Here is a 25,808-nt window from a genome sequence, read left to right on the forward strand (position 1 = left end):
ATTTGGAGTTTGGATCTAGTGTGCTGCACTTGAGCCAAAATGGCTCCTGCAGGAGGGGGAGACAAACCGCCAAATGGCTCCTTCAGGAGGCGGAGCCAAAGACACAGAGGAAGCAGAAGCAGAAGGGAGAAGAAGGGTGGAAACTCAGGTTTTGTCCCCGGGCGCCAGTTTGCCTAGGTATGCCCCTGCTATTCACTACTACTGGTGAACTAGTACTACTACTATTCCCCTTCCTCCTCCCTCTCCTTCCCCGGAGGTGGGTCACAACCAGATGCCAGGTGCCCTCCTCCCTTTCCCTTCAGGGTGGATGGGCCAAGACCAGATGACGGTTACCTGCCTCTCCCTACTCTTCCCTCCAGGGTGGATGGACCATGACTATGGTGACCTGACATCCCGCTTTTGGCGGGACAGTCCCGCCTTAAAACAATTTGTCCCGCGTCCCGCGGGTTTTTTGAACTGTCCCGATTTTTGGAAGGCTGCCGCACTGCCTTCTGGGGCATGCCCCAAAAGGCAGTGCAGCAGCCTCCCGCACACGCGGCCGCAGGAGCGCACTGCCTTCTGGGGCGCTCCCCGGTTTCCCACCCTGTCACAGGGGTAGGGAAACGGGAGCGCCCCAGAAGGCAGTGTGCTCCTGCGGCTGCGCATGCATGTGCACATACGTGCGCGTGCGGGGCCGCCCACCCGCCCACCCGGGTCCCGGTTTACAAAGGTGACAATCTGGTCACCTTAACCATGACCCAATGATGGACCCCCTCCCCCACTACTAGTAGTGAATTCTACTACTGCTATTCATGACTCCTAGCTGATGGGTTCTCAGTTCACTACTGATGAAAGACAGATAGTACATCTTCACACAGAGCACCATGAACCTGTGAAATGCTTAGATGGATTTAGAAGGGATTTAAGAAATCTGGAGGATAAATCTGGGGTTATTAGGGTAAATGAAACGTTTGTCTTCAGAGATAGTTAACTCTGAAAGTCAGTTGGGGGGGGAGGGACATTAGCCCAGCATGTATCTCAACTGGGGCATCTGATTAGACCATATCGAAACAGGATGCTGGATTAAATGGATCTTTTTTTGTCTGTTAATTTTTCTCTTATCTGAGATGAAAAGCAATGGGAAGAATTTCCAGCTGAGGACATTTAAGACCTACCCCGAAAATAAGACCTAGCTTGATTTTTCGGGATTTTTGGAGGATGCTCGAAATATAAGTCCTATTCTAAAAATAAGCTCTAGTTACAGATTTCCCAGCGCAGCTGATCTGGTCACATGAGGGTGTGTGTGCAAAATCATGGGATAAAAATAAGCCCTAACGCATCTTTTGCAGCAAAAATTAATATAAGACCATGTCTTATTTTGGGGGGAAACTTGGTAGTGCAGGAGAAGATTTTTCCCCTGTTCTCCAGCACCAAAGCTCCAGTCCATATCGCCAACCCACATCTATTTTGAAACTGAAGGACACTAGAGATTTGATCATGGGTTCCCAGCGTAGGTGAGCTCTAAATATGGAACAGGGGACATTTTCTGCCTAAGATTGTTGAAACAGTGCAAGTGTAACCTCTATCTGTGGGTTCTGTGGGGCAGAACTTGGAATGAGTTTGCAACAACAAATTAAAAAAAACCAAAATGGTTTACTTTCTTAACATATAACATATAACATTTAACATCACACTTCAAGGTCCTGTTCAGGTTGCATTTTCAAGTCCTTATATTTACAGTCTACTGATACTGCCAAGTCCAATTCTTCTTTGCAAGTGGGTTGGCTCCTGAAGACTCCAAGGGCTTGATGAACAGGCTTCAACATGATGAAGGTTTCCAGGAGAACTCTCACCCATTACAAACACAAAAAACCCTGAAACAATAAACTCCAACATTTACAACATAGCAAAAAATAAACAACTACCTTCCCACTAGTTCCCAACAACATTGCAGTTACCTTAACAAGGTGTTAAGGGCTTATACAAATCAAGGTCTGAGTCTGGTAGCCTTGTCTCCTCCAAACTACATGAGCTCTGCAGCTTTGAGTCTCCACCCCTTTCTGGGTCAACCAATTCTGAGCATGGGGGTTACACAAGCCCAAATGATGGAATACAGGATTTCTCACAGAACCCTATAATTGTCACATGAACACACGTGAAACTGATTTGCACTGAATCAGACCACTGGTCCATCAGCATCAGTACTGCCTACTTGTCAAGATCTATTGACACCCGCCATCACTAGACTCAATTGGCACCGGCTTCCCAGGGTCTCAGGATGAGGTCTTTCATATCACCTGCCATCGATCCCTTTCACTGGAGATACCAGGGACTGAATTGGGAACCTTCTGCAAGGCTCAACCCCTTTGTGTTGCTACTGGAAGAAAGGGTTCTTCAAAATTGTCTCAGGTCGATTCCGCACTTGCGTTATCGACCTAAGTTCGAGCTGCGATCGACCTAAGTGCTCCGCACAACCACTGGGATCGACGTGGTTTTGTACCAGCTTCGCCCCGTGTAACGGTCAAATTTCCAACTCCAGTTGGGAACTACTACTTTTTCAGGGAACCACGCTTGAACTCAGCTCGATTCCAGTAAAGTGCGGAATCTCTGGTGCCAGGAGTCCCCCATTCAGCCAATCACAGCTGAGTGTTTCGGGCATGCGTACAGCTGGCCAATCAAAAAACGCCACCTTCGTCCCTCCATTCCTGTGGCAGTTTTTTAAATAACGTGTGTGGGGATAGACGGAACATGGCCGTAGAACAGTAGCCAATTGGAACGGAGCGGCGAAGAGGCACAGGATGATTCCGCCCTCCGAGCTGGGATCAAGCTGGTTGCAGGGGGAACAACAATGGCTTCAACCTAGGTTACTACCCTTCTCAGGGAACTGGGTCGAACCTATTTTACTCATGTGCGGAATCGCCCCCAGTCTCGTCTGTGTTTCTAAATCAGCGGTTCTCAACCTGTGGATTGCGACCCCTTTGGGGGTCGAACGACCCTTTCACAGGGGTTGCCTAAGACTCTCTGCATCAGTGTTCTCCATCTGTAAAATAGGTAAATGTTAAGGTTGGGGGTCACCACAACATGAGGAACTGTATTAAAGGGTCGCGGCATTAGGAAGGTTGAGAACCACTGTTCTAAATGAACCTAAAGTCATTATTATCTGGCACGGAGTCTCTCCACCTTCTCTCTAACTCCCACCTTCTAACCAGCAGCTGGTATTAGAGCTTCATCGATGACTATTAGTTGGCAGCTGCGATACACACGAGAATGCACACAGCAAGTAGCCGAGAAACACTTATCTCCAGATCGGATGGGAAACCGAACTGGCCGGTACCAGGAGTGGCTTGTTAACCAACGGGGTGAGTCAGAGCTAAGTAAATGGAAAACTGGATTAAGTTTCCTCTGGTTGGCTCAGGTGAAACTCACAATCCTGCCGAAAAGGAGGTGCGACTGGGAGGATAGGGTTGCCAGCTCTGGTTTGGAAAACACCTGGAGATTTTGGGAGTGGAGCCTTCCTGTTACACACAATGACGATTCCAATACCCCAGACAGGAGCTCTTAGCGATGGGGCAACTGCTCTAGGCTTGTGTTGGCATTCCTACCACACTCAAACTGCTATTGTCCTGCCTGCTGCCAAGCCATGGACAAGTCATGGGTTTGGACCCCGAGGTGGGGCACCTGCCAGGGCCCAGGTCTTCCAATAGGGCCCATTCGCTGCTCACGCAGCTCTTATGCCACCTGCCTGCACACACCCCCTCCCTCTGGATTGCAAGCACCCTTCCTCCTGTGCCCCCAGCTACTTGGCAGGGGAAGGATGCATAGGCTGGTGGGGAGGTAAATGGGTGTGAGCAGGGGTCTTGGTTGTGGGAAGAGGAGGGGGGCCCTAGGCCAGTGATGGGGAGGGGAGGGGCAGTGGGGTACAATGGCATACAATCCACCTTCCAAAGCAACTGTTTTCTGCAGGGGAGCTGATGTCTGTGGTCTGAAAACTGAGAGCTTTTCTGCCTTTTTTTACAGTCGTGGAGTCAGTTTATTTCTTCGACATATGGGTTAAATAGTGAGGATTTTCAATGGTGGCTGCTGTCATCATCAATGTCATTATTGGTGACTTCACAGCACCCTCTTTCCCTCACATATATCCACTATTATTATTATTATTATACACATAACAACACAGCACAAGTGTCTGGAATTCATCTCTGAATATCGAGTCCTTCCCAAGGACCTAGGATATTAGAGGTATTTGCGTAGAATGTGTGCAGTTCCTAGAAGTGCTGCTTTCTGCAGCATGTGGACTGATGTTCTGTCCAAGTTTAGGCTTTCCAGATGTTTTTCAAGATTTCTTGGGATTCCTCCTAGAGCACCGACTACTAGTGGGATTACTGTTGTTCTTTTCTGCCACAATCGTTCAACTTCAATTTGTAGGTCCTTGTATTTTGATTATTATTTTGATTATTATTATTATTATTATTATTATTATTATTATTATTATTATTATTATTATTATTATTATTAATTCGATTTGATAAACCGCCCTACCCCCGAAGGGCTCAGGGTGGTGTACAACAACAAACAACACAATAAAACAAATCGAATAATCCCAATTAAAAATAATGCAAAACCTTAAAACTACAGCAGCAGTAACCTTCAATAAATAATTAATGAATTAATTAATAACAAAGGACATCTGGCATCACACCCCAGTAATCAAACCCTGGGAGGGAGGGGATTGGCAGGTGGTCAAATATATAGCCAGTGCTAGAGATTTCCTTTTTTAAAAAAATTTAAAGAAAGTTGGAAATTCAGAGAACAGGCTTCACCTGTCATTACAACACTACAGTGTTGTATCAGTATTTTAGGGCCTTTCCAAAAATGATATTACTGTCTTGGGGGAGGGAATGGTTTAACAAAGGTGACAGTCCAATCATTGGAAGTTGGGTGGGAGTGTGCAGGATAAGAAAACTGATAGGAACATTGCACACGATGAAAAACTGACCCTACGCTGGCTTGCAGAAATAGATCGGGGTAAAAGTGATCTTAAAACAGCTGGGGAAAAAGGGGAAGTTTTTAAAAAAATATGTGAAAACCGAGGGCACAAAAATGCATGTGGGAATCAGGGAATAAGTAGAAGCATTATGGGTCCAGAACTGGAAAAAAAAACCCCACGTGGAAAGCTTCAGGTGTAATTCCTGGAGATCTTTTGGTGCCACCTAGTGTTTAACAAGACTGCCCACCTCTGTGGGACATGGAATGTCTTTTTGGACCACAGACTGGGATAATCAAAGGCAACAAGGGCTATATCAGTGATGGCGAACCTTTTCGAGACCGAGTGCCCAAATTGCAACCCAAAACCCACTTATTTATCGCAAAGTGCCAACATGGCAATTTAACCTGAATACTGAGGTTTTAGTTTAGAAAAACGGTTGGCTCCGAGGCCTGCGTTACTCGGGAGTAAGCTTGGTGGTAGTCAGTGGCTTTGCTTTGAAGCAACCGTGCAACTCTCTTCCGCTAGTAACAGGTGGAATCCACAACCCTTTGAAGGGTTTACCTCAGTGAAGACAAGCCCCCATTGCCGAGCAACCGAAGCTTACTCCCCAGGTAAAGGATTAGCTTTAAGTTCTTCGTTATGAAAATCTAATTACGGGGTTTACCATCGCTTAACAGGTTTACCTGCACTGCTTCCCCAAAACTAGGTCTTAGGTTTAATGCTAATAATCGAGCCCAGCGGCCCAGGCCAGCCTAGATGTGGGGGGAGGGGGACTCGGTTTGCGCGTGCCCACAGAGAGGGCTCTGAGTGTCACCTCTGGCACCCGTGCCATAAGTTCGCCACCACTGGGCTATATGCATACGAATAAAAATGTCACACTTACATCTTGTTTAGACTTGAAAATAGCGATTATAATGTAAGATTCTGTACTTTTGGACATTAATAGATATAACCAAGCTTCGAACTATTTTATTTGTAATAATGAATTTTAATGTTATGAAAAATACAAAACAATTTTTTGAAAGAAAAGAAAATCCAAGTTTTCCTGACCGTGCACGCAATATACTTTCTTGTTCCTGCAGGGGGCTCTCTTTGAGCATTATCCGCATGGTGGCATACGGTGCGCCACGTTCAAGCCACAACCAAACACACAAGAACTGTTTACAACTTTCCTAAGATAACGGCTCCTAAGTTCAGGGGCAAATCCTTGTCGGCCCGCATCAAGAATTCTCTGTGGGTTTGCATGGAAGCAACTGAAGAGAGATTTTTTTAAAAAAATTGTTTGTTTTCATACGGAGTAAAATTAGGACTTCCCCAGCTGAACAAGAGACAGAGAGAGCTGACAATCATTTTGAATTACACAAATTGCACGCAAACCATTTAACCTTCAAGAAGAAAGAACCAAAACATAGGTAAAGCTGATGAGGGAAAAGAAAGCCATTGGGTACACAAGTGAAATATTTTCTTGGGAGACTGGATGACATGTGATCCACGTTCTAGAAAACAAAGGAATCCCCTGTGGTTTGGAAAGTGATCGGAAAGAATGTCTCCACCCAATGCAAGGTCAAGGACTCAGATTTCAGAGACCTTTAATAGGCATTAAAACAACAACAACAATTAAAACTAGAAAAGGTTACAGTTAAAAAAGCATTATTACAAAACATGCAAAACACATAGTAAGATCGTGGCGACAGCCTCAGATATTTCTTCCTCAGGATTATTCAACGACTTAATCATTTTTATTTTGTCTGGAAGAATCACAAATCTTGTAGGAAGTAATGCAACCATGTAACCATCTAAAATTGTTATATTTAGGGCACTGAAGCAAAACATGAGCAAACTAATCTTTGAGCATTATCTGCACGATGGCATACGGTGTGCCACATTCAAGCCACAGCGTCGCTCAGGTTGAGCAATATTAGAAAAGCGGCCATGGAGGAAAACTGAGGGAAAAGAATTACATCTTGCATTCTGTTAAATGAACCATCGTTAGACTTAAGGGAAGGATGGTTCCATGTGACAAACAAATAAAATAATGTATGAATGGTAGCTGAGGTCATCTGGGCCTTTCCAGCAACATAGTCCCCCATGAGCCTTTCTGGTACCAGAGGAGTGGAGGACTCGTCATCATCATCAAATCCATCATGCTAAGTAGCATATTGAGCAACAAGTGCTTTCCAGCATTTTCGGTCTTGAGTAAGGTGACCATAAAGGTTCGCCATCACTGATATAGCCCTTGATCACCTTTATGAACCGGGGCGGGCGGGCAGCCGCGCACATGCGCGCGCAGCTGCAGGAGTGCACTGCCTTTTGGGGTGCTCCCGTTTCCCGCCCTGTGACAGGGTGGGAAATGGGAGTGCCCCAGAAGGCTGTGCGCTCCTGCAGCCGCGCGGGAGGCTGCCGCACTGCCTTGTGCCCCAGAAGGCAGTGCGGCAGCCTTCCAAAACCCGGGACACTTGAAAAAAACCGCGGGACGCGGGACAAGTTGCTTCAAGGCGGGACTGTCCCGCCAAAAGCGGGACGTCTGGTCAGCCTAGTCTTGAGTGACTATTCTGGCCTCTTCCTGTGCAATATTCAGAGCCTTCAGATCTTGCTCAAATGTTCTCCTCCAGATGTTTCGGGGGCGTCCTCACTGTCGTTTGGCATTAGGGGGTATCCACATCATTACCTTTGGGATCATTAGTCTTTGGGATCCGACCATTCTCCGTGCGAAGGATGTGGCCAGCCAGTCGAAGTCTTCTGTGTGCAACAATAGTACGGTGTTTGCACGAGCCGCTCCTTCGATGCATCTCTCCATTAGTAATGTGGTCATAATATCGGAGGAGAAGAGGCCTACTCCCAGATATTTAAAGCTATTTTCTGACAACTTAATTCTATTTTCTGATAATTGAGTTCTAATTTGTCCTCCTTACAGTACGATGCAAGGTCTTTTAAGGCCAACAGGCATCTTTGAAAGGATTACTGCATCACTGAAATGTGGCCTCCAGTGAGTTTTGGGAGTGACTTGACAGCTACAGACTTCAATTTACCAATTGTATTGTTCCCCTATACCTATCTTGCTTTTATTGTTCTTTTATTGTTTTTAAGGTTTTTCCCCCTTTTAGTATTTATGATTTTATTCTATTTCCTTTCTGTTCCCATACCTTTTCTTGTTCCCAATTTCCTTTCACCAGTAGGTTTTCTATTCTCCTTTTAGATACATATTTAGTGTTTTGATATGTTTTACCCGTTTAGTTTTACTTTATTTTGTTTACCTTATGCTGGTCTATAACCAGAGGTGGGATCCAGCAGGTTCTCACAGGTTCCCGAGAGTAGGTTACTAATTATTTTCCAAATCCAAATCCTTTATTAGGCATAAAACCGGTGTGTGTCAAGAATTCCAAATACAATAAGAAGATCATTATTGCGCAACTTGCAGTACACAGAGTAAAAATATAGCAACAGCTTCAGAGATTTCAACATTAGAGTTATTTAGAAGCTTAGTCATTTTTATTTTATCAGAAAGGAGCAAAAATCCTGTTGGTAATACAGTTCTCAAATCCGTTCTGATGTTGTTGTATTTTGAACAGTGAAGCAGAATATGAGAAAGTGTATCAGTTGTATCAGGACAAAATCGACAGCAAGCAGCTCATTTTGTATTTTAATACTAGAGAGAGCCTGGGCGTCCTTGCCACAAAGCTCTCGCCTTGGTACAGGAATGCTAATGGGCCACGCCCAGCCCCACTGACGCTATGCCACAGTTTGAATCCCACCACTATGGGAACCTGTTACTAAAAATTTTGGATCCCACCACTGTTTATAACCGTAATAAAGATTGTTGTTGTAGATGATGAATGACTGGCGACATCTCAGCTTCGTCCATTTTGTTCCGTTACATACACAGGACGGAACACAAGCTGAGGCTCTCTGAGAAGGAAGCCAGAAGCTCAATAACAAACTGGGGTTTGATCTACTGTCTGCGAGCGAAATCCTGATTTCCCAAACTAATTAGTTAAAATAAACTATGGTGAGATCAACCATCTCAGGTGAGAAAGTAAACCCAGGGTGACCTGCTCAGCAGACAGCTTCAGATGACTCGTGCAACTGAACCAAACCGTGTGCTGCAGTGGAAGGAAGAAGCAAATGAAAGCATCCATCCTTCTGATATCTGCAGAAAGATGAAACGGAAAACCTGGCCAGTTTAACCCAGAAAAAATATATTTTCCTGATCCTAATGCAGTCACAAAGGTTTGGACCTGACTGTGAAGCCAAACCTACACAGTGAGATTGTTTCCCACTTCACAGATGTTGGGCTGCCATCGCTGGGTTGGGGAATTACTGGAGTTTTTTTTAGGGGCGGAGGTAGTGCCTAGAGAGGTGGGGTTTCAGAAAGGACTTTATAATGCCAGAGTCCAGTCTCCAAAGCAGTCATTTCTTCTAGGGCAAGGGTGTCCAACTCTGGCACCTCAGATGTTCATGGATTACAATTCTCATGGCCATGCTGCAGGAGGTGATGGAAATCGTAGTCCATGAACATCTGGGGTGCCAGAGTTGGACACCCTTGATCCAGGGCAGGGGTAGGGAACCTTTAACACTTAAAGAGCCATTTGGACCCGTTTTCCATGGGAAAAGAAAACACTTGGAGCTGCAAATAATTTTTGACATTTAAAATAAAGATAACACTGTATATATTGGGGTTTTTTACCTTTTACTCCACTCATTCTGAGAAGCGCATGGATGCGCCCGCCCTGCTGCCTGCAGGGCGGGCAAGGATGGGGCCAGCGGCTTGGCCTTGCCGTCCGCCGGGAAAGCGCCTGCCCCGCTCGAATGGGGTGGGCAAGAGGGGAAGCCCGCGGCACTGCCCAGCCGTCCGCGGGCAGTTGGTGCGCCCGCCCTGCTGCCTGCAGAGCAGGCAAGGATGAAGCTGGCAGCTCAGTTTGTGGAGCCGCAATGCAAGGGCAGAAGAGCTGCATGCGGCTCTCGAGCCGCAGGTTCCCTACCCCTGATCTAGGGGAACTGATCTCTGTAGTCTGGAGATCACCTGTAATTCCAGAACTCCAGGTCCTACCTGAAAGTTGGCAGTCTTCCCCAGGCAAGGCCAACTTCCCCCACCGCCTTTCCTTGGTGCTTCAGTGGGAGGGGGCTCATAAGATCTATATGAGAACATCTGTGGAGTTGAAGGGCCATAACTGAACATGCATGCCAAAATAAAAAATAAATAAGCAGAATGAAATATTTGTCTGATTGCCACGCAAGCAGAGGTGGGATCCAGCAGGTTCTCACAGGTTCCCAAAGAGGCAAGGAGTTAGCTACTAATTATTTGTGTGTGCCGAGAGGGGGTTACCAATTGGTGATTTTGCCACGTGGTTTTTGCCTTCGTTACGCCCCTCCTCTCAGCAGTAGCGCAAGCAGAACTTGAAGCAAAAAACGATCTAGCAGGAGGTGCACCGTAATCGCGTGGCGCCTGGCGCTCAAGTGCGTTGCATTAGCTTTCCTGCCCAAGGACGCCCCGCTTGGCGGCTTGGCCGTCCTTGCCACAGCCCCGCCCCAGAATGCCTGGCCACGCCCCCGTCATGCCCCGCCCAGCCCCATTGGCCACAGTTTGAATCCCACCACCATGGGAACCTGTTACTAAAATGTTTGGATCCCACCACTGCACGCGAGCCTTCTTGAAATGTTCTGCATCCGAAGGAGACACGCCTAGAAAGCACTATTAATCTGACTCAGCAAAGATGCTCAGATGGTTCCCTTTCGCCTGCTCTTTGCGATGGCAGCAGGAGGGACCCCTCAACAGCAAGCCTCTGACCAAAGCAGATCTGTCAGATATCGCCATACCTTCATCTTTCAGAAACGGACAAGACTTTGGCCCCTTGCTAGGCTCAAAGGGCAAATTTACTCCATTGGACTAGCAACGCACCCAGGACTGGTAACCCAGTTGAGAGGCAGAAATCCTTCAGCCGCAAGACGCGTGTTCTTTTGATTCCTAGAATGCCAAAGAGGGGATTAATAGAGCTGTTCGCAACGCTGGGAACCGTGCATTCTTTCCATTAGATCAGAAACTATGTGGAGGCAGCATACTTAACAGAGGAGAGACAAAAGGGCTGCCAAAATTTGCATTTCCCCCGTCTCTTCAAATCGGTAAGCCAGAGAATATGTAAGCTGTAGGAGGAAGTGGCGTAGTGGGTGTCAGAGACAGCTGGAACATGTATCGGGTGCTGTTCTTCCCTCTCCTTTTCCCCTCCCAAATATAGTACAGTACTGTTTTTCTCGCTGTGAGAATATTGCAAGAGGGGCATTAATGTTTTGTTGAGTTCAGGCGGCACACGGCCACAGCCGGAGCACAAAAAGCCGCTTTCCCATGGCTGGACAGGCCAAACGTCTCTATCAACGGAAAGGTTTTTTGTTTTCCTTTGGCTTCCTTTTGATTTCGGCCAGATAAAGTGTGTATGTGTACGGCAGAGAGGTTTTAAATTATGCTTTAAAGTAGATGTCTGGCCTTTCAATTTCGCACGCCACTCACGTCTGAGTTTATCATCTTTAGGGATACCAACTTCCAGGTGGGGCCTGGGGATCTTCTGGAATTAAAACTCAATTCCAGACGAGAGAGATCAGTTCCCCTGGAGAATACAACTGCTTTGAAAGGGAGACTTTTTGGTATTATATTCCTCTGAGCTCCTTCCCCCAAATCCATCCTTCGCCAGGCTCCAACCCCTGCCCCCCAAACTATTGGTATTTCCCAACCCAGAGTCGGCAGGTAGATGACTTTTGGGCAGAGGTGGGATCCAGCAGGTTCTCACCAGTTCCTGAGAGTGGGTTACTAATTACTTGTGTGTGCTGAGAGGGGGTTACTAATTGGGTCTGCTTTTCCGTTAGAAATTCCATTCGGTCCAAAAATCATAGTCCTGTTGTTTCCTATGTGGCTGGTTAGCGAAGGTAGAAAACGGGATAATTCTCCCTGTTGGGCGGTTTTAAAAACATGTTTTAGAAATATGGTGAAGTTCCTTGTTTAAGGAAAGTATCCTTCTTTTGATTTCTAGAAACAAAATTACGTATTTGAAAGTATTAAGTATTTGACAGGCAGTCCATTAGAGGAGAAGTAGTTGTTTCTGTTGGCAGTTGACGATAGGACTTGCTAGAATGAGTTTAAATTATGGACAGAAAGATACCAGCTGGAAATTAGGAACTTTTTTTTACAGTAAGAGTTTTTTACAGTAACAGAGAAATTATTAATGCCCCACCCCCGAAATGCCCTGCCACGCCCCCGTCGTGCCCCGCCCAGCCCCATTGGCGCTACGCCACTGTTTAAATCCCACCACCATGGGAACCTGTTACTAAAATGTTTGGATCCCACCACTGCTTTGGGGTAAACACCCCATTCTGAGCAGGGATATCCAAGTAGTCAAGAATCGTCATTCATCCTCCCAAGGGCTGAAGTGCGGTACTCTTTACCAGCCTCTCCCCTCAACAATATCGTTGTCTCTGGATTCCCAGCATCACTTGGAAGAGTGAGCAGGAAGAGGCACTGCCCAGCTGGTCAGTCAGTAGCTGGCCCTTGGACCTTGTTCTCCACCCCTACTCTTTTGAGCCAGTCTGCTTTGTTCCTCTGTTTCTTCTCTACCGTGTCCTCCTCTTATCTTGTTATCCTGCCCAATCCAGTCTATTTCCTAGATTTCCTAGATTCTGATCCTCCCCAAATCTACTCAGGGTCCCAACCTTTTAAAGCCAACTAGTGGTACCCGGCCACACGTTGCTGTGGGTTATTGTGGTGAAATGGGAAAGGAACAGACGCTGACCCTTCCCTCTCCCTCCACTAGGGTGGGTGGGTCATATCCAGATGCTGGGGCCCCTCCCTCCCCTCCCTTGCATGCCTCCCCCTCCCTCCCTCCCTTCCCTCTCCCTCGTGTGTATGTGTGTGTTCACTTCCACTTGAGTTACTGCCTATGTACTGTTTCCACTGCTCATATCTGGCCATCTGAGAGAACATTCTAAGCAGCACAAACATTTTAAGGGTGACAGTTACACACGGGCAGCTGCATGTCCTTCACTATGGAGCGCCAGGAAAAAGGCATTTTACCTGGGCCAGGGGTGAAATTTCAGGTATGTGAACATCTAAAAACACTCTCGCCTGGCTGACTACAGTGGCTGGGAATTTTCAGAGGAATTGGCCCAGCAGTTACTGAGTTATACCATCACTAACAAATACACAGTTTGCTTTTTATATATATAGACGTGCAATTTTTTAATTCTGATACAGCGTGGTATGGGCAGCCACAAATTGGCGGCCACAAAATCACTGCTGCAACTTATATTCAATAACACAGTGCAGATCCTTGTGCTACAGTGGCACCCAAGAAGAATTTTAAAAATTGAGTCTCCAGTAGCCAATCAGAAGTTTTGCTGGACAAAAGCCCCACCTGGCTCCACCCATTTCCAAAACCACATGGCAGGCACATGAAAGGGTGTTTCAGAGCACCTTGACATCTTCATGTACCATGATGGGAACTCTCGGTGCGTGGATGTGCAGTTTAAGGGAAGGAGGTCGCATGTCAAGGCGTTGGGAGATGAAATTCTATATCGAACTGATTCCCCCACAAGGCACATAATAATAACCACCTTCCCCAAATATATAAACACGTGCCAAGTTCAATACTAAGAAGAAGAAAACAGTTTTAAAGTAGTTATTTTATCCTAAGTTCTTTTTTTAAAAAATTTTTATTGTATCATTTGAATATTACATTTCATATTAATGCTTTTCTTCGTTTGTTTTCAAACAATACATTTTCCCCTTTTCCCCCCTCCCCCCTATATTTTTCATAGTTTTATTAAACAAACAGCAGTAAGTTCATTCTTTGTAATCTTTTCTCCCATTTCTCCTCGTTGACTCCAGCTTCTTTCATCTAGTCCGCGTATATGGTCCATATCTTCAAGATTTCGCTCTGTTTATCTTGCCACAGTTTATTCTTTGTTATTATTTCGAAAATGTCCAGTGTCACTTGTTCCCAGATGTATTCCAACCATTTCTGGATTGTCCATTTTTTCTTTTCTTTCCAGCCTAAAGCTATTGTTGCATGTGCTGCTTTGATCATCATTTTATACATATAGCTATATTTTTTATCTACCCTCCTATCCTCCATTACACCCATGAACATTAAGTCATTATTTATCCCAATATTAATCTTCACCAGTTTCTCGATATATAACATTGCAGTTGTCCTTTATCCTAAGTTCTGACAAGATACGTGTTAAACATTTATATTACGCACATGATAGTAAAATATTATGCACTTGCACATTTGATTGCGTCTGAAGTGTTTGCGTGGCCCAAAAGCTGGCTAGCAAGATGTACCTGAATGCCACCTGACATGTGAGGAATCGAATCAGTGAGGAGCCAGCCCATGCTCCCTTCAAGGGCAAAGCCACAAAGAACACAACGCTCCATCGCTTACCCTGTCGGCGGCACAACCATGGTGCAATTTCATTACGCGCCTTGAGTTACAAGAAAATATTTGGTTACGGTACTGCATAAAAGCTGTGGCTGAGGGTGCATGTGACTACTGACTTCTGGCAACCATACAAATTAGTGACCTCCAGGATGACCTATCATTGACAGCGTTGTTCAGGTCTTACAAACTGAATGCTGCGGCTTCCTTTATTAGTCTATCCATCTCACGTTGGATCTTTCTTTCCTTTTCTTTCATGTTGGATCTTTTCCTCTTTCCACATTGAAGCAGCAATGGCGTAGTGGTTAAGAGCAGGTGCATTCTAATCTGGAGGAACCGGGTTTGATTCCCCGCTCTGCCGCTTGAGCTGTGGAGGTTTATCTGGGGGATTCAGATTAGCCTGTGCACTCCCTCACATGCCAGTTGGGTGACCTTGGGCTAGTCACAGCTTTTCAGAGCTCCCTCAGCCCCACCCAACTCACCGGGTGTTTGTTGTGAGGGGGGAAGGGCAAGGAGATTTTAGGCCCTTTGAGTCTCCTGCAGGAGAGAAAGGGGGGATATAAATCCAAACTCAAACTCCTCCTCCTACTCCTCCTCCTCTTCTTCTTCTGTTCTTACACAGTCTTTTAGACTGAGTTAATTTAATGGATGCTTAATCTATAGGCTCCATAATTTCCTCTTGAACGAGGGCAGTTTGGCTTTGCGACAGTCAGTGCACCTGTTTGCCAGGCAAACCATGCCATGTTTCAGAGTGTATTGTTCAAAACAGGTTATTATGACTGAGTGGTGTTTGAACTTAGTTTTTTTGTTTATGTTGGCTGTCATTTGTGAAATAACTGTGTTGGGGGTTTAATAAGACCATTCTTATCTCACCGTTCCTCCAATGAGTCTTCCCTTCCTCCATTTATCCGCACGACAACCCTGTGATATAGGCTAAGAAATCATTTTACATATTATGTTGAAAAGAAATCATAAGCCAATGACTGGGCAAAGATCATCCAGCAATTTTCTTGACCATGTGTAGATTTGGATCACAGATCCCGTGTCACATTGTGATCAGTAAAATTGTTGTTCTAGAATATTTACAGGTCTTGATGGGTGTTTCTGGGAGCTGTACAATATTACAATATTATTTCCTTCCCAAAGTTGCTTTTGGGTCTGTGTAGAAAAGTAGTACCAAGATGTCTAAAACAAATAAACATTATAAATATTTATTTATTTATTTATTTTATTTCTTACATTTCTATACTGCCCAATCCCCGAAGGGCTCCGGCCGGCGTACAACATAAAATTCAAACAGTACTGAACAAGGAGCAAATCATACAACACAATAAACAATCACACAGGCTCCATCCAATTAATAATCAACAAAACATTCTAAAACTTCATATAAAACAGCGGTCAATAATTAAATAAATGTCAATGCAACTGTGAATTGCCATTCAATTTGTGACCAGCCACCAGAATGTGACCTTAAGCAAGAAAGCATCTGCACTCACCCACCGGGCAAATGGACAGGTGCGTTGCAACAGCCCTTTCCAGTTCTATTGTGTGTTTCCAAAGTTTCTTTAAAAATAAAAAGCCTGATAGTAGAAGCACCTGCTGCCTCTTCCGCACCTGTTTATGCGCTTGGGTTCTCATCAAAGCAGGCATTTAACACAGATCAGTTATTCTGACTTTCCTTAGATGGGCAAATCCCTTGGAGTTGCTGCAGTTTTGCAAATGGGCACACCTGGAAGTGGGGGAGAGGGCAGGCCCAGAGGTGGGATCCAGCAGGTTCTCACAGGTTCCCGAGAATAGGTTACTAATTATTTATATGTGCTGAGACGGGGTTACTAATGGGTGATTTTGCCACGTGATTTTTGCCTTAGTTACGCCCCTCCTCTCAGCAGTATGCTTGCACTGAACTTCTTGAAGCAGTCTAGCAGGAGGTCACGGCGGCAGTGTGGCAGCCTGCATAAGCCTCGCGTGCATTCAAGTTTTCCTGCCCAAAGGCGACCGGGCGCATAGCGACTCGTCCTTTAAGCCACAGCCCACGCCCAGGAAGCGCCCAGCCCGGAATGCCCGGCCGCCCGTCAGTGCTGATGGAGTGCCCGCCCAGCCCCATTAGGCGGCCCTTCACGCCACTGAGATTTGAATCCCACACCCATGGGAACCTGTTACTAAAATTTTTGGATCCCACCACTGGGCAGGCCTGTAGCAGAGGCGTAGCTCCAAGGGGGCGGGGCAGGGGGCATGATGCACCAGGCACACGCCCCTGTGGGGGCGTGGTGAATGTCTTCCAGGGACATGGCGGGGAGTGTTCTGGGGTGGAATGGGGGCGTGGCAGGGCGGAGGACACACCAGTGCACCGGGTGCTTTTCCCCCCTCGCTCCGTCTCTGGCCTGTAGCCATGGTGGGGCAAAAGAGGGTTGGTCCCCATCAATCAGTTATCCTGCCGCACCCATCAGCATTAGGCTCATTGTGAAACCCATCTCCAGTCTTTCAAGCGTAAATCCTCTACTGCACGGGTGTCAAACTTGATGCTGGCAGGGGATGATGGGAACTGTAGTCCATAACATCTGGAGGGCCGCAAGTTTGACACCTGTGCTCTACTGTAAAAAAAGACAGGAGAGAAAATGTCAACGCAGTAGTGAACTGCCATCCAATTGACAGCCAGCCACCAGAACTGGCCAAAGTGCAAGTCCACCCATCCATCTTCCAAACATCAATTCTCAATGCTGGAACAGAATGCGCACTTTGTAGGGCTGAAGAGTCCTCATTTTAAAAGCCTGGAACAGAAAGCCTGGAACATGAAGAGTCCTCATTTAAAAGCCTGGAACAGTGACATAAAAGGCCTGAATATTTTTTTGCATTTTTTCTACTTTTTGTAATCCTATTGCATTGCTTATTAGACCCACTGGCGCTATTCCGTTACATCGGTGAACGCCATGCAGAACCCTTGAGTCTGGCAACTGAATAATAAAGGACAAATAATAAAGCACAACAGCGGGCTAAAAATAACAAAGCACGAATAAAGGAGTAATAAGGAAAATAAATAATGACGGGCTGACCACTACTGGACGCATCTGACCCCCTCCCAAGGACATGTTTCCGGCTAAAGGGTAAGGTGGGGAAAAGTCACGCCTGGCACCGCCTACTCGAGAGGAGCCGCCGGGGTCGCCGCGGGTCCCCAGCGCACGTGCTTGTTGTTGCTGCCGGCCCGGGCCCGGCGTCACGTGCCTCGCGGGCTCGCATTGTCTGGGCGGGCGGGGGGGGGGGCGCCGCCCGTGCGTGTCACCGGTCCATGTCATCACTTCCTCGTCGGGCTCCGGCGGCAGCTGCAGCGAGCGGGACCCCCGGCTGCGGGAAGCCGAGCGCCGGCAGCTGCGAGGAAGGGGCCAGACCGGACCCCCCACCCCCCCCTTCCAACCCGCGCCCACCTCCCTTCCCCTGCAGGGCGGGCGGCTCGGGGGAGGCCCCCCGGCAAGATGAGCGCGGGGCACGTCGTCTGCACGGGCTGGCTCATCAAATCGCCTCCGGAGAAGAAGCTCAAGAGATACGTGAGTAATAATCGGCGTGCAAAAAAGGCAGGGAGCGCACGTCGGTCTGCATTTGCAAAAATGTGCTATATTTGCACGCATGTATTTGCCGGCATACGTATTTGCAAATATGCATTTCTGCAAATACAGGTTGGTAAATATTTATCTGCTTTGATTTGCAAATATTCATCTGCTTTGATCTCTCTCTCTCTCTCTCTTTCTGAAAGGGGCGAACCCCCGCTTGTCTCGAGAGCTTTGCATCTTCTCCCTCGGTTTTGCAGCTGAACTCTAGCAAGGCTGGGCGGCTTGCGGAGGGAGAGCGGGCTCCGTGCGGGCTCCTGCGAAGCCCGGCGCTTGTTCTTGTACCGCTCCAAGCGATCGAGGTTCTCCCGCCCCCCCCCTCCGAGCCCCCCCTCCCCCTCTTTCTGGCTGGCCCCCGCGTGGAGCTCTTGGGGGTGACGGTTATGCAACCGGCTTAGGTTAAGAGGGGAAAAAACCACATTTTCTGTTTCAGTTATAAGACGCCTGTTTTGCAACCGAAATCCGTCTCGTTTCGTCGCTGGGTGACTTGCAAAGAAGTTCTGGCCCCGGGGGCGGGCGGGGAGGAGGCGCTGCGACCTCGAGACACCAGGACTGGCGGGGCGGGGCGGGGGGGGGGCGCTTTATTCCCCTGCGCAGCGCCTGGCATCTACATGGATCCGGCCCGATATGTGTGTGTGTGTGTGTGTGTGAGAGAAAGGTTTCATCTGCTCTTGGCACATTTCTCTCCGTTTGCAGACATCGGAATAGACAGCTCTGGCTGGCCACAAAGTTCAGCAGGGGCCCCCATCATGTGGCCTGAAACGGTGGCTCCTTCCGCACATGCAGAATAATGCACTTTCAAACTGCTTTCAGTGCTCTTTGAAGCTGTGCGGAACGGCAAAATCCACTTGCAAACAGTTGTGAAAGCGGTTTGAAAACGCATTATTTTGCGTGTGCGGAAGGGGGCCGGTGTTTCCACGATGCCGTTTTGCGCAGTCGGGTTTTTTTCTCCCTTTCCCCAAGTAACTTGGTGTTGCGGAAGTGTTTGCAAAAAACCAACAAATAAAAAAAAAACCAACAACAACCCTGCAGGTTGTACAGACCTTGTAGCAGCTGGCAGAGACACACGACCTTTCTTTGGCCTTCCCCGTCATGTGGCCTGAAGTTCTGTTTTGCACTGTGCAAAAAAACAAAACAAAACTAACAACAGCAACAATGTGTGGGGTTGTAGGGATGTTGTAGGGATGTTGTGACAAGGGGCGGAAAACACAACCTTTCTTTGGCCTTCCCCATCATGTGGCCTGAAACGCTGTTTTGCACTATTGCACAACTCAGTCGGATTTCTTCTCCAGTTCCCCAAGTAATTTGGTGTTGGGAGAGTGTTTGCAAAACAACAACAACCCTGCAGGGTTGTACTGATGTCATAGCAAGCAGTAGCGAATGCAGCCTTTCTTTGGCCTTCCAGAAACCTGGTCAGATGCTCCATGACAGCCCTCAGCCAACACGCCCTCCCCCGGCTTCTCCATCAAGCCCATTCTTTTCCAGGTTTGTCCAGTTTTGCCTCCATTTGCCGGTCAGTGTCCTGAGTGGACGTCGGGCAGCTTTGGTGCCCCGGGAGGACTGAATGACGTGTGCTGTGGGGCTCCCCAGAGCAGCATGCGTGTCTTTTCTCCTGACTGCTTAGTTGTCTGGTGAGTTTTGACAGGGGAGGCAAATGGAAGGAATACATTTTGCCCCTCTCCAAAAATGGGTGCCACCAGATGCGGCTCTCTCAGCCCTGAACTTGGCCAGTCTCCATCTCACCTTCCTCCCCCCCCCCCCCGCAAAATAAATGCCCATCATTGATGGGTGTGGGGATCGGAGAATCTTCCTTCTGAGCAGTATGCCTTTGCATCTCGCCCAGTTAGCTTGGGGTGTGTGTGTGTGTGTGTTTCATGCTTTGCTTGGTGAAGCTTTTCCCCCTGACTTTAAATAACTGTTCCATCCAGTCTCCAGGGAGCTCTGTATAAATAGTAATCTGTAGTGGCTTTGGATTTGATTTCCTAGCGCGCGGAGACACGGGTGGGCCTATTTGGAGTAAGAAATGCGGCACGGAACGATTATGTAGTAGCTTCTGCACACGCGTACGCACAGAGTATAAAACCAGCCCTCTGATACTGTCAGCCACTCTTTGCAACGAAACCGTTTGGGCGGCTCAGTCTGAACGCAACCCGTGCGCTTGGCGTTTCAGACACTCCGAATGGCTTGGCCAAGCGAATGAGAAATGAGAGTATTTTGGGATGCAGATCCCCTGTCGGTGGGTCGGAAGCCTCTTCTTCTCCCATTGTTTTATAGTGTTGCCTGTTGTGCGTTTCTGGCACCTGAGTTCTAGTCTCTGCAGTTGGGCTGGCCTGCATTTGCATCTGATGAAGAGTTTGTACCCTTCTGATGCTGTCCTTCTTCTCAAGTGCTCAGGCTTCCCATTTTGTCCTCTATAACCTTCAAAGACTGTTGCTGTATCACACAATCTAGGCTGTGGAACAGCCGGTTCTTTGCAACTGGGTAGTCTTGTCTGCGCTGGAATTAGCCAGCGACTGCTCCGGTGTACTATCAGTGGTGCATCTGACAATTTGTAAATGCCGCCTCTGTCCAAGTGGGCATCCTAGCTGAGCTGGATTTGAACTCACATCTCTCCTGTCTGCCTTGTATGTAATAATTATGTCCTGGGCTGTGTTATGAGGAGACACTGAGCACAAGCAGCAGCTGGGTTTGCTTTTGATCACACCATCTTGCCCTTGGCTTCCTGAGTTCCTGGTGGAACATTTATTTAGAAGAAGAAGAAGAAAAAGAGTTTGGATTTATATCCCTCCCCTTTCTCTCCTGCAGGAGACTCAAAGGGGCTTACAATCTCCTTGCCCTTCCCCCCTCACAACAAACACCCTGTGAGGTAGGTGGGGCTGAGAGAGCTCCGAGAAGCTGTGACTAGCCCAAGGTCACCCAGCTGGCGTGTGTGGGAATGCACAGGCCAATCTGAATTCCCCAGATAAGCCTCCACAGCTCAGGCGGCAGAGCTGGGAATCAAACCCGGTTCCTCCACATTAGATACACGAGCTCTTAACCTCCTACGCCACTGCTGCTCCTTGCTCTAGGCATCTTGTGGAAGACGTGGGTTCCAATCCCCAGTCTGCTGTGGAAACTGGCTAGGTGATCTTGGGCTGGCCTCCCTCTCTGGGTTGTTGTGAGGATAAAAATTGAGGAGGGGAAAATAACGTAAGCTGTTTAGCATGACAGTTGGGGAGAAAAAAGTAGGATATAAATATTTAAATACAAGGCAAATATATTAAATAAGGACAGTTTCTTAAGTGGAACTTCTTGGGGATTCTGTGTATGCTCCCTTGAGTCTCATGAGGGAGGGAAAGCAGAATATATGTTTATTTGACAGCAATGAATGAATGAATTTGTTCTTTTCAGTGTGGTTTGGGAGAGAGCGTTTGTTTTAATTCTGGGAGACCTGGGTTTGAATGCCACCTCCGCCATTGGAACGGTCTTCGCAGCTTCTTGACTTTCCGTCTCAGACACACCTTCTGTGGAATAGAAACGATGAAGGCATTAACACACACAGACACCACTGCATTGAGGATAAAAGCAACACATTCAGGCTGATTCCACATGGACCAAAAACAGTGGTGTGAAAACGGTGTGGAAAATGGTGTAAAAGGGTTTAAAACAGTGTAAAAGGGTGTATACCGTTTTCACACTGCTGTTTTTGACCCATGCGGAATCAGCCTCAGAGATGTCCTCTCATTTGGTAAACCCCACCTCATCAGAGTAAGTGACTTACAAACTAAAATGCAGCTAAGTGCTTGGACCTCAATGGCTTTTGCACTAACATTTTGGTAAGTTGTTCTTGTGTCTGTTTAAAAGTATAACCCTTATCCCGAGTGTGTAGTGCTCTTGCACTGATGGAAAGCGTTTGTGTTTCTCTTGGGTTGCGCAAGCCTACAAAATGGGGCCTTAGGTTTTGTTTTCAGCTCTGATCTACCCTGGTGGTTGACTTCCAACCAATAGCTGTCATTGGAGGAAATTCTCGGGTTTCAAGAAAGCAGAAATTCTTCTGAGATAAGGAGTTGACGGAGGGTTGCAAAATTATTCTTTCGGAGTTGAGGTTAATTTCTTGCCCCAGTGGTGCTTTAGACTCGCCAGCGAGATACAAGCAGAGGCAGGGTTTGGCTTCCCATCCAGGCGGGCAATTGGTTGTGGAAGTTGACTTCTGAGAATCTTATCGAGCCTGAACAAAAGGAGCAAGGGTTTGAAAGTGCGGGATGTGCTCACACAATTGCTTGTGTGTTGCACTGTCAAAACAGTCTGAAATGTCGATGCAGCCGGATATTTTCTGAAAGGATACCTCAATACCTTCACATATTGGATTTTGATGAAGAGTTGTTGATGTTGAAGTTTTTTTTTAAAAAAGAAAACCACTGGTTCATTTCTATGCTTTCCAAGGATGGGAGGTGTTGCTAATGTTTACAGGTGCCCAGGGAAAATATTAATATATAATTCTTACTGTGCTGGTGATGTTATCTATGCTTTTTTCTGCTGACAGGTAATCTCCCAAACTACTGGACCGATTGCTTTGAAATTTTCACACAATGTCGCATTCACGTGTGGCCAGGTTTCCATACTGTTTCCACACCTCCCGTTGTGTTCATGTCACAACTGTGCCAGTTATTGTGTACATGCCACACCTGTGACAGTTGGAACCACAGTTCTGTTCCGCAACAGCGCCATCTGTTGGCCGTCAAAGCAACACCCTCTGATACAAGGGAATCAACCATGCCTTCCTTGAAAACCACTGCCTTATGGAGTGAAAGGGATGGGGCGGGCCATCTGCACATGGCCCACCCACCCTAGCAGAGGAAGGGGAACGTTAGGGAGGGACTGGCCGGGTTGCCATGCAAGGGAACGGGAGAGAGGGAGGGGAGCAAGGGGAGGGGAGCAAGGGGCCCCTCGAACCGTTCACTTCCCCTTTTCTTTCTTTTCCACTTCACCAGACTCAGCCACAGCAACGCGTGGCCGGGCCCGCTAGTATGGTTAGAAATCAGAAACCTATCCAGAGTTGAGAATTAGGGAGCTAAGCTCTAGTGCCTAGCAAGGGAGGTAGAGAAGGGCTATGAAAGCATCTTTGGGGTTCATATGGAAACTCTGGGGGTTCAGTGGTTGCTGCTGGAATAGTCTTCATCTGTTATGGTTATTTGAGAAATTGTTTCCTTAATACTAAGGACAGGATGATGGAGGAAAAGGTTCACAGGTATAAATGTGTTGTTGTGGGGAAAATGTGTGGCCACATTTTACCCGCCCTGTATACACATCATTCACAAATGTTACCATGTTTCTAAAGATCCCCGAATCAAAGATGAAACCTTTGGAATGTCCCATACTGCTTTGCCGAAAGTTCAGTTGCGCGGCGTGCTCTGCTTCAGGGGTTTCTTGTGAGAACATCTCAAAAGTGTAGAATGTTGTGAAAGCCAGAAAGCCATCCTGGAAGTACTGTGATAAAGTTGTAGCCATGAATTTATTTCCACTTTGAGTGCGTGACCCGTCTCGGCTTCCAAATGAAACTATAGAGAAGAGCAGTAGTGGGATCCAAAAATTTTAGTAACAGGTTCCCATGGTGGTGGGATTCAAACTGTGGCGTAGCGCCAATGGGGCTGGGCAGGGCACGACAGGGGCGTGGCTGGGCATTCTAGGCGGGCTGTTCCTGAAGTGAGGGTTGTGGCAGGACGCAGCTTCACTGCACCAGATCCTTAGACCAGAAAGCGAATGCACTTAGGCATGGGCTGCCTTGCACGCCGGTGCACCTCCTGCTAGACTCCTTCAAGTTCTGCGCGCTACTGCTGAGAGGAGGGGCGTAACTAAGGCAAAAATCACGTGGCAAAATCACCAATTAGTAACCCCCTCTCGGCACACACAAATAATTAGTAACCTACTCTCGGGAACCTGTGAGAACCTGCTGGATCCCACCTCTGGAGAAGAGGGCAAATCTTAATCCGTCCTGGTTTGTGTTCTTCGTGAAGGACAGATTTTCTGCTTGTCCTCCATATGTTTCCAGGTAAACATCCCTCATTTATTTACGTGATTGTCCCAACCCCACACTTGGGTTAGCATATATATCAGGTTAGATCCCATAGGACAGTTATGTGAGTGGAGGTGTTTTCATCTGTTGGAAAGTGTTTATCTCTGCTGAAGACGCTGAGTGCAGAGGCGGAGCTACCAGGGGGAAGGGGTGGTGCAATGCACCGGGCACAAGCCTGGGGGGCCCCCCAGGAAATCGCCCCCCTGCCCTCTACACTTTCCTTAGTTCAGCCTGAAAGTGCAGGCTGGAAAAGCAGCGTGTTCGCTTGAGGCTGAAAAGCAGCCTAATGGGAACTACACTTCCCAGGAGAGTTTGCGAGCCCCAAGGTCTCCTGGGAAGCGTAGTTCCCACCAGGACGTTTTCAGCCTCAAGTGAACAGGTCGCTTTTTCCAGCCTACATTTTCAGGCTGAACTAAGGCAAGTGTGTGTGTGGGGATGGGGTGAAAATGCAGAGTACGCACCGGGTGCAGTAGGGTCCAGCTACGCCTCTGGTTGAGTGTGCTGTGTGGGAAGAAGGCTCCTTCTACAGATGAGGGTGCTTCCAATAGTGGCATTCTTGCTTCAGTCTGACACCACATGTGATTGCAATACGCTACTGGCATGAGCACGTATGAATCTGATTTCTTCTAAATCAGACCATTGGTCCATCAGGGTCAGTATTGTCTACTAAGGCTGGCAGCCGCTCACCAAGGTCTCGCAGAGAGGTCATTCGTACTCCCAGGTCCCTTTAACTGGAGCTGCCAGGGATTGAACTGGAGACCTCCTGGATGCAAAGCAGACGTTCTACTACTGAGCCACAGCCCCTCCCCATGAACGTGGATTGCTTGCAGAGCCCAGGTGCTCCCCTCTCTTTTCTTTCTTATGCAGAGTGTAATACCAAACTTTTGTGGAAAACAATCTCCAGTGGTTCAAGATGTCCGTAATTTTGGTACCCAGCGAACTGTTTCTGAACTCAGGTGGACTCTCAGGTAGAACTGCTGACTTGCACGCAGGAAGACCACTCACAAGGCTCCCAGCTGGACATTGTGGGCCATGGGAGCGCGTTTCCATTGGCGTTCTTTTTGTGCTGTGTGCGAGAACGAAGGAGGGGCCTGAGAAGGGTGACTCGCAATTAAGAACATAAGAACATAAGAACTAGCCTGCTGGATCAGACCAGAGTCCATCTAGTCCAGCACTCTGCTACTCGCAGTGGCCCACCAGGTGCCTTTGGGAGCTCACGTGCAGGAGGTGAAAGCAATGGCCTTCTGCGGCTGTTGCTCCCGAGTTATAAAGTATGAAGAGGCAAACCCATTCTTGCCTATTGTGGCAAATTCAGCCATCTTTGTGTAGTGTTTGGAGTGTCGGACTGGGAGAGCCAGGTCCAATCCTCACCCTACCACGGGTGTCTTTTCCTATTGATGAGAGTCAGGCACAGTACAATAAAATGTACATCCTAAAATATAATTCAGCAAGTTTGGAACACGTGGCGACGACTCACTCACAGCCAATCCCGACGAGGCTGCAGCATATAAGGGTGGGAAGGCTTCAACGGCTCAGCCGGCTTGTGCATGCTAGCTGCTTTCCCACCTAACAAGAGGGCTGGCTACAAAGATAAGCCAGCATCACTCTTAGTCTTACCCAATCCCAGAGGTGGGATCCAGCCGGTTCTCACAGGTTGCCGAGAGGGGGTTACTAATTGGTGATTTTGCCACGTGATTTTGGCCTTAGCTACGCCCCTCCTCTCAGCAGTAGCACACAGAACTTGAAGCAGTCTAGCAGGAGGTGCACCG

General features: G+C 47.6%; 2 protein-coding genes across 2 annotated transcripts in view; one reads left to right on the forward strand and one right to left on the reverse strand.

The window, feature by feature from the left end:
- The window catches only part of VSIG1 (V-set and immunoglobulin domain containing 1), a 64,068-nt gene extending 46,446 nt beyond the window's left edge, over nt 1–17,622 (reverse strand). The window contains exons 1-2 of the mRNA XM_048514720.1: nt 17,526–17,622; nt 10,863–10,928 (exon numbers count right to left, since the gene is read on the reverse strand). Coding sequence (XP_048370677.1) covers nt 10,863–10,928; nt 17,526–17,622 — 163 coding nt within the window. The remainder of the gene's footprint in view (nt 1–10,862; nt 10,929–17,525) is intronic.
- Nucleotides 17,623–17,698: 76 nt separating this feature from the next.
- Nucleotides 17,699–25,808, forward strand: part of GAB3 (GRB2 associated binding protein 3) — a 98,959-nt gene continuing 90,849 nt past the window's right edge. The window contains exon 1 of the mRNA XM_048514809.1: nt 17,699–17,927. Within this exon, the coding sequence (XP_048370766.1) occupies nt 17,856–17,927 (72 nt within the window). The 5' untranslated portion in view covers nt 17,699–17,855. The remainder of the gene's footprint in view (nt 17,928–25,808) is intronic.

Source organism: Sphaerodactylus townsendi, linkage group LG13, assembly GCF_021028975.2.
Source record: "Sphaerodactylus townsendi isolate TG3544 linkage group LG13, MPM_Stown_v2.3, whole genome shotgun sequence".
In the NCBI taxonomy this organism is placed as follows: domain Eukaryota; kingdom Metazoa; phylum Chordata; class Lepidosauria; order Squamata; family Sphaerodactylidae; genus Sphaerodactylus; species Sphaerodactylus townsendi.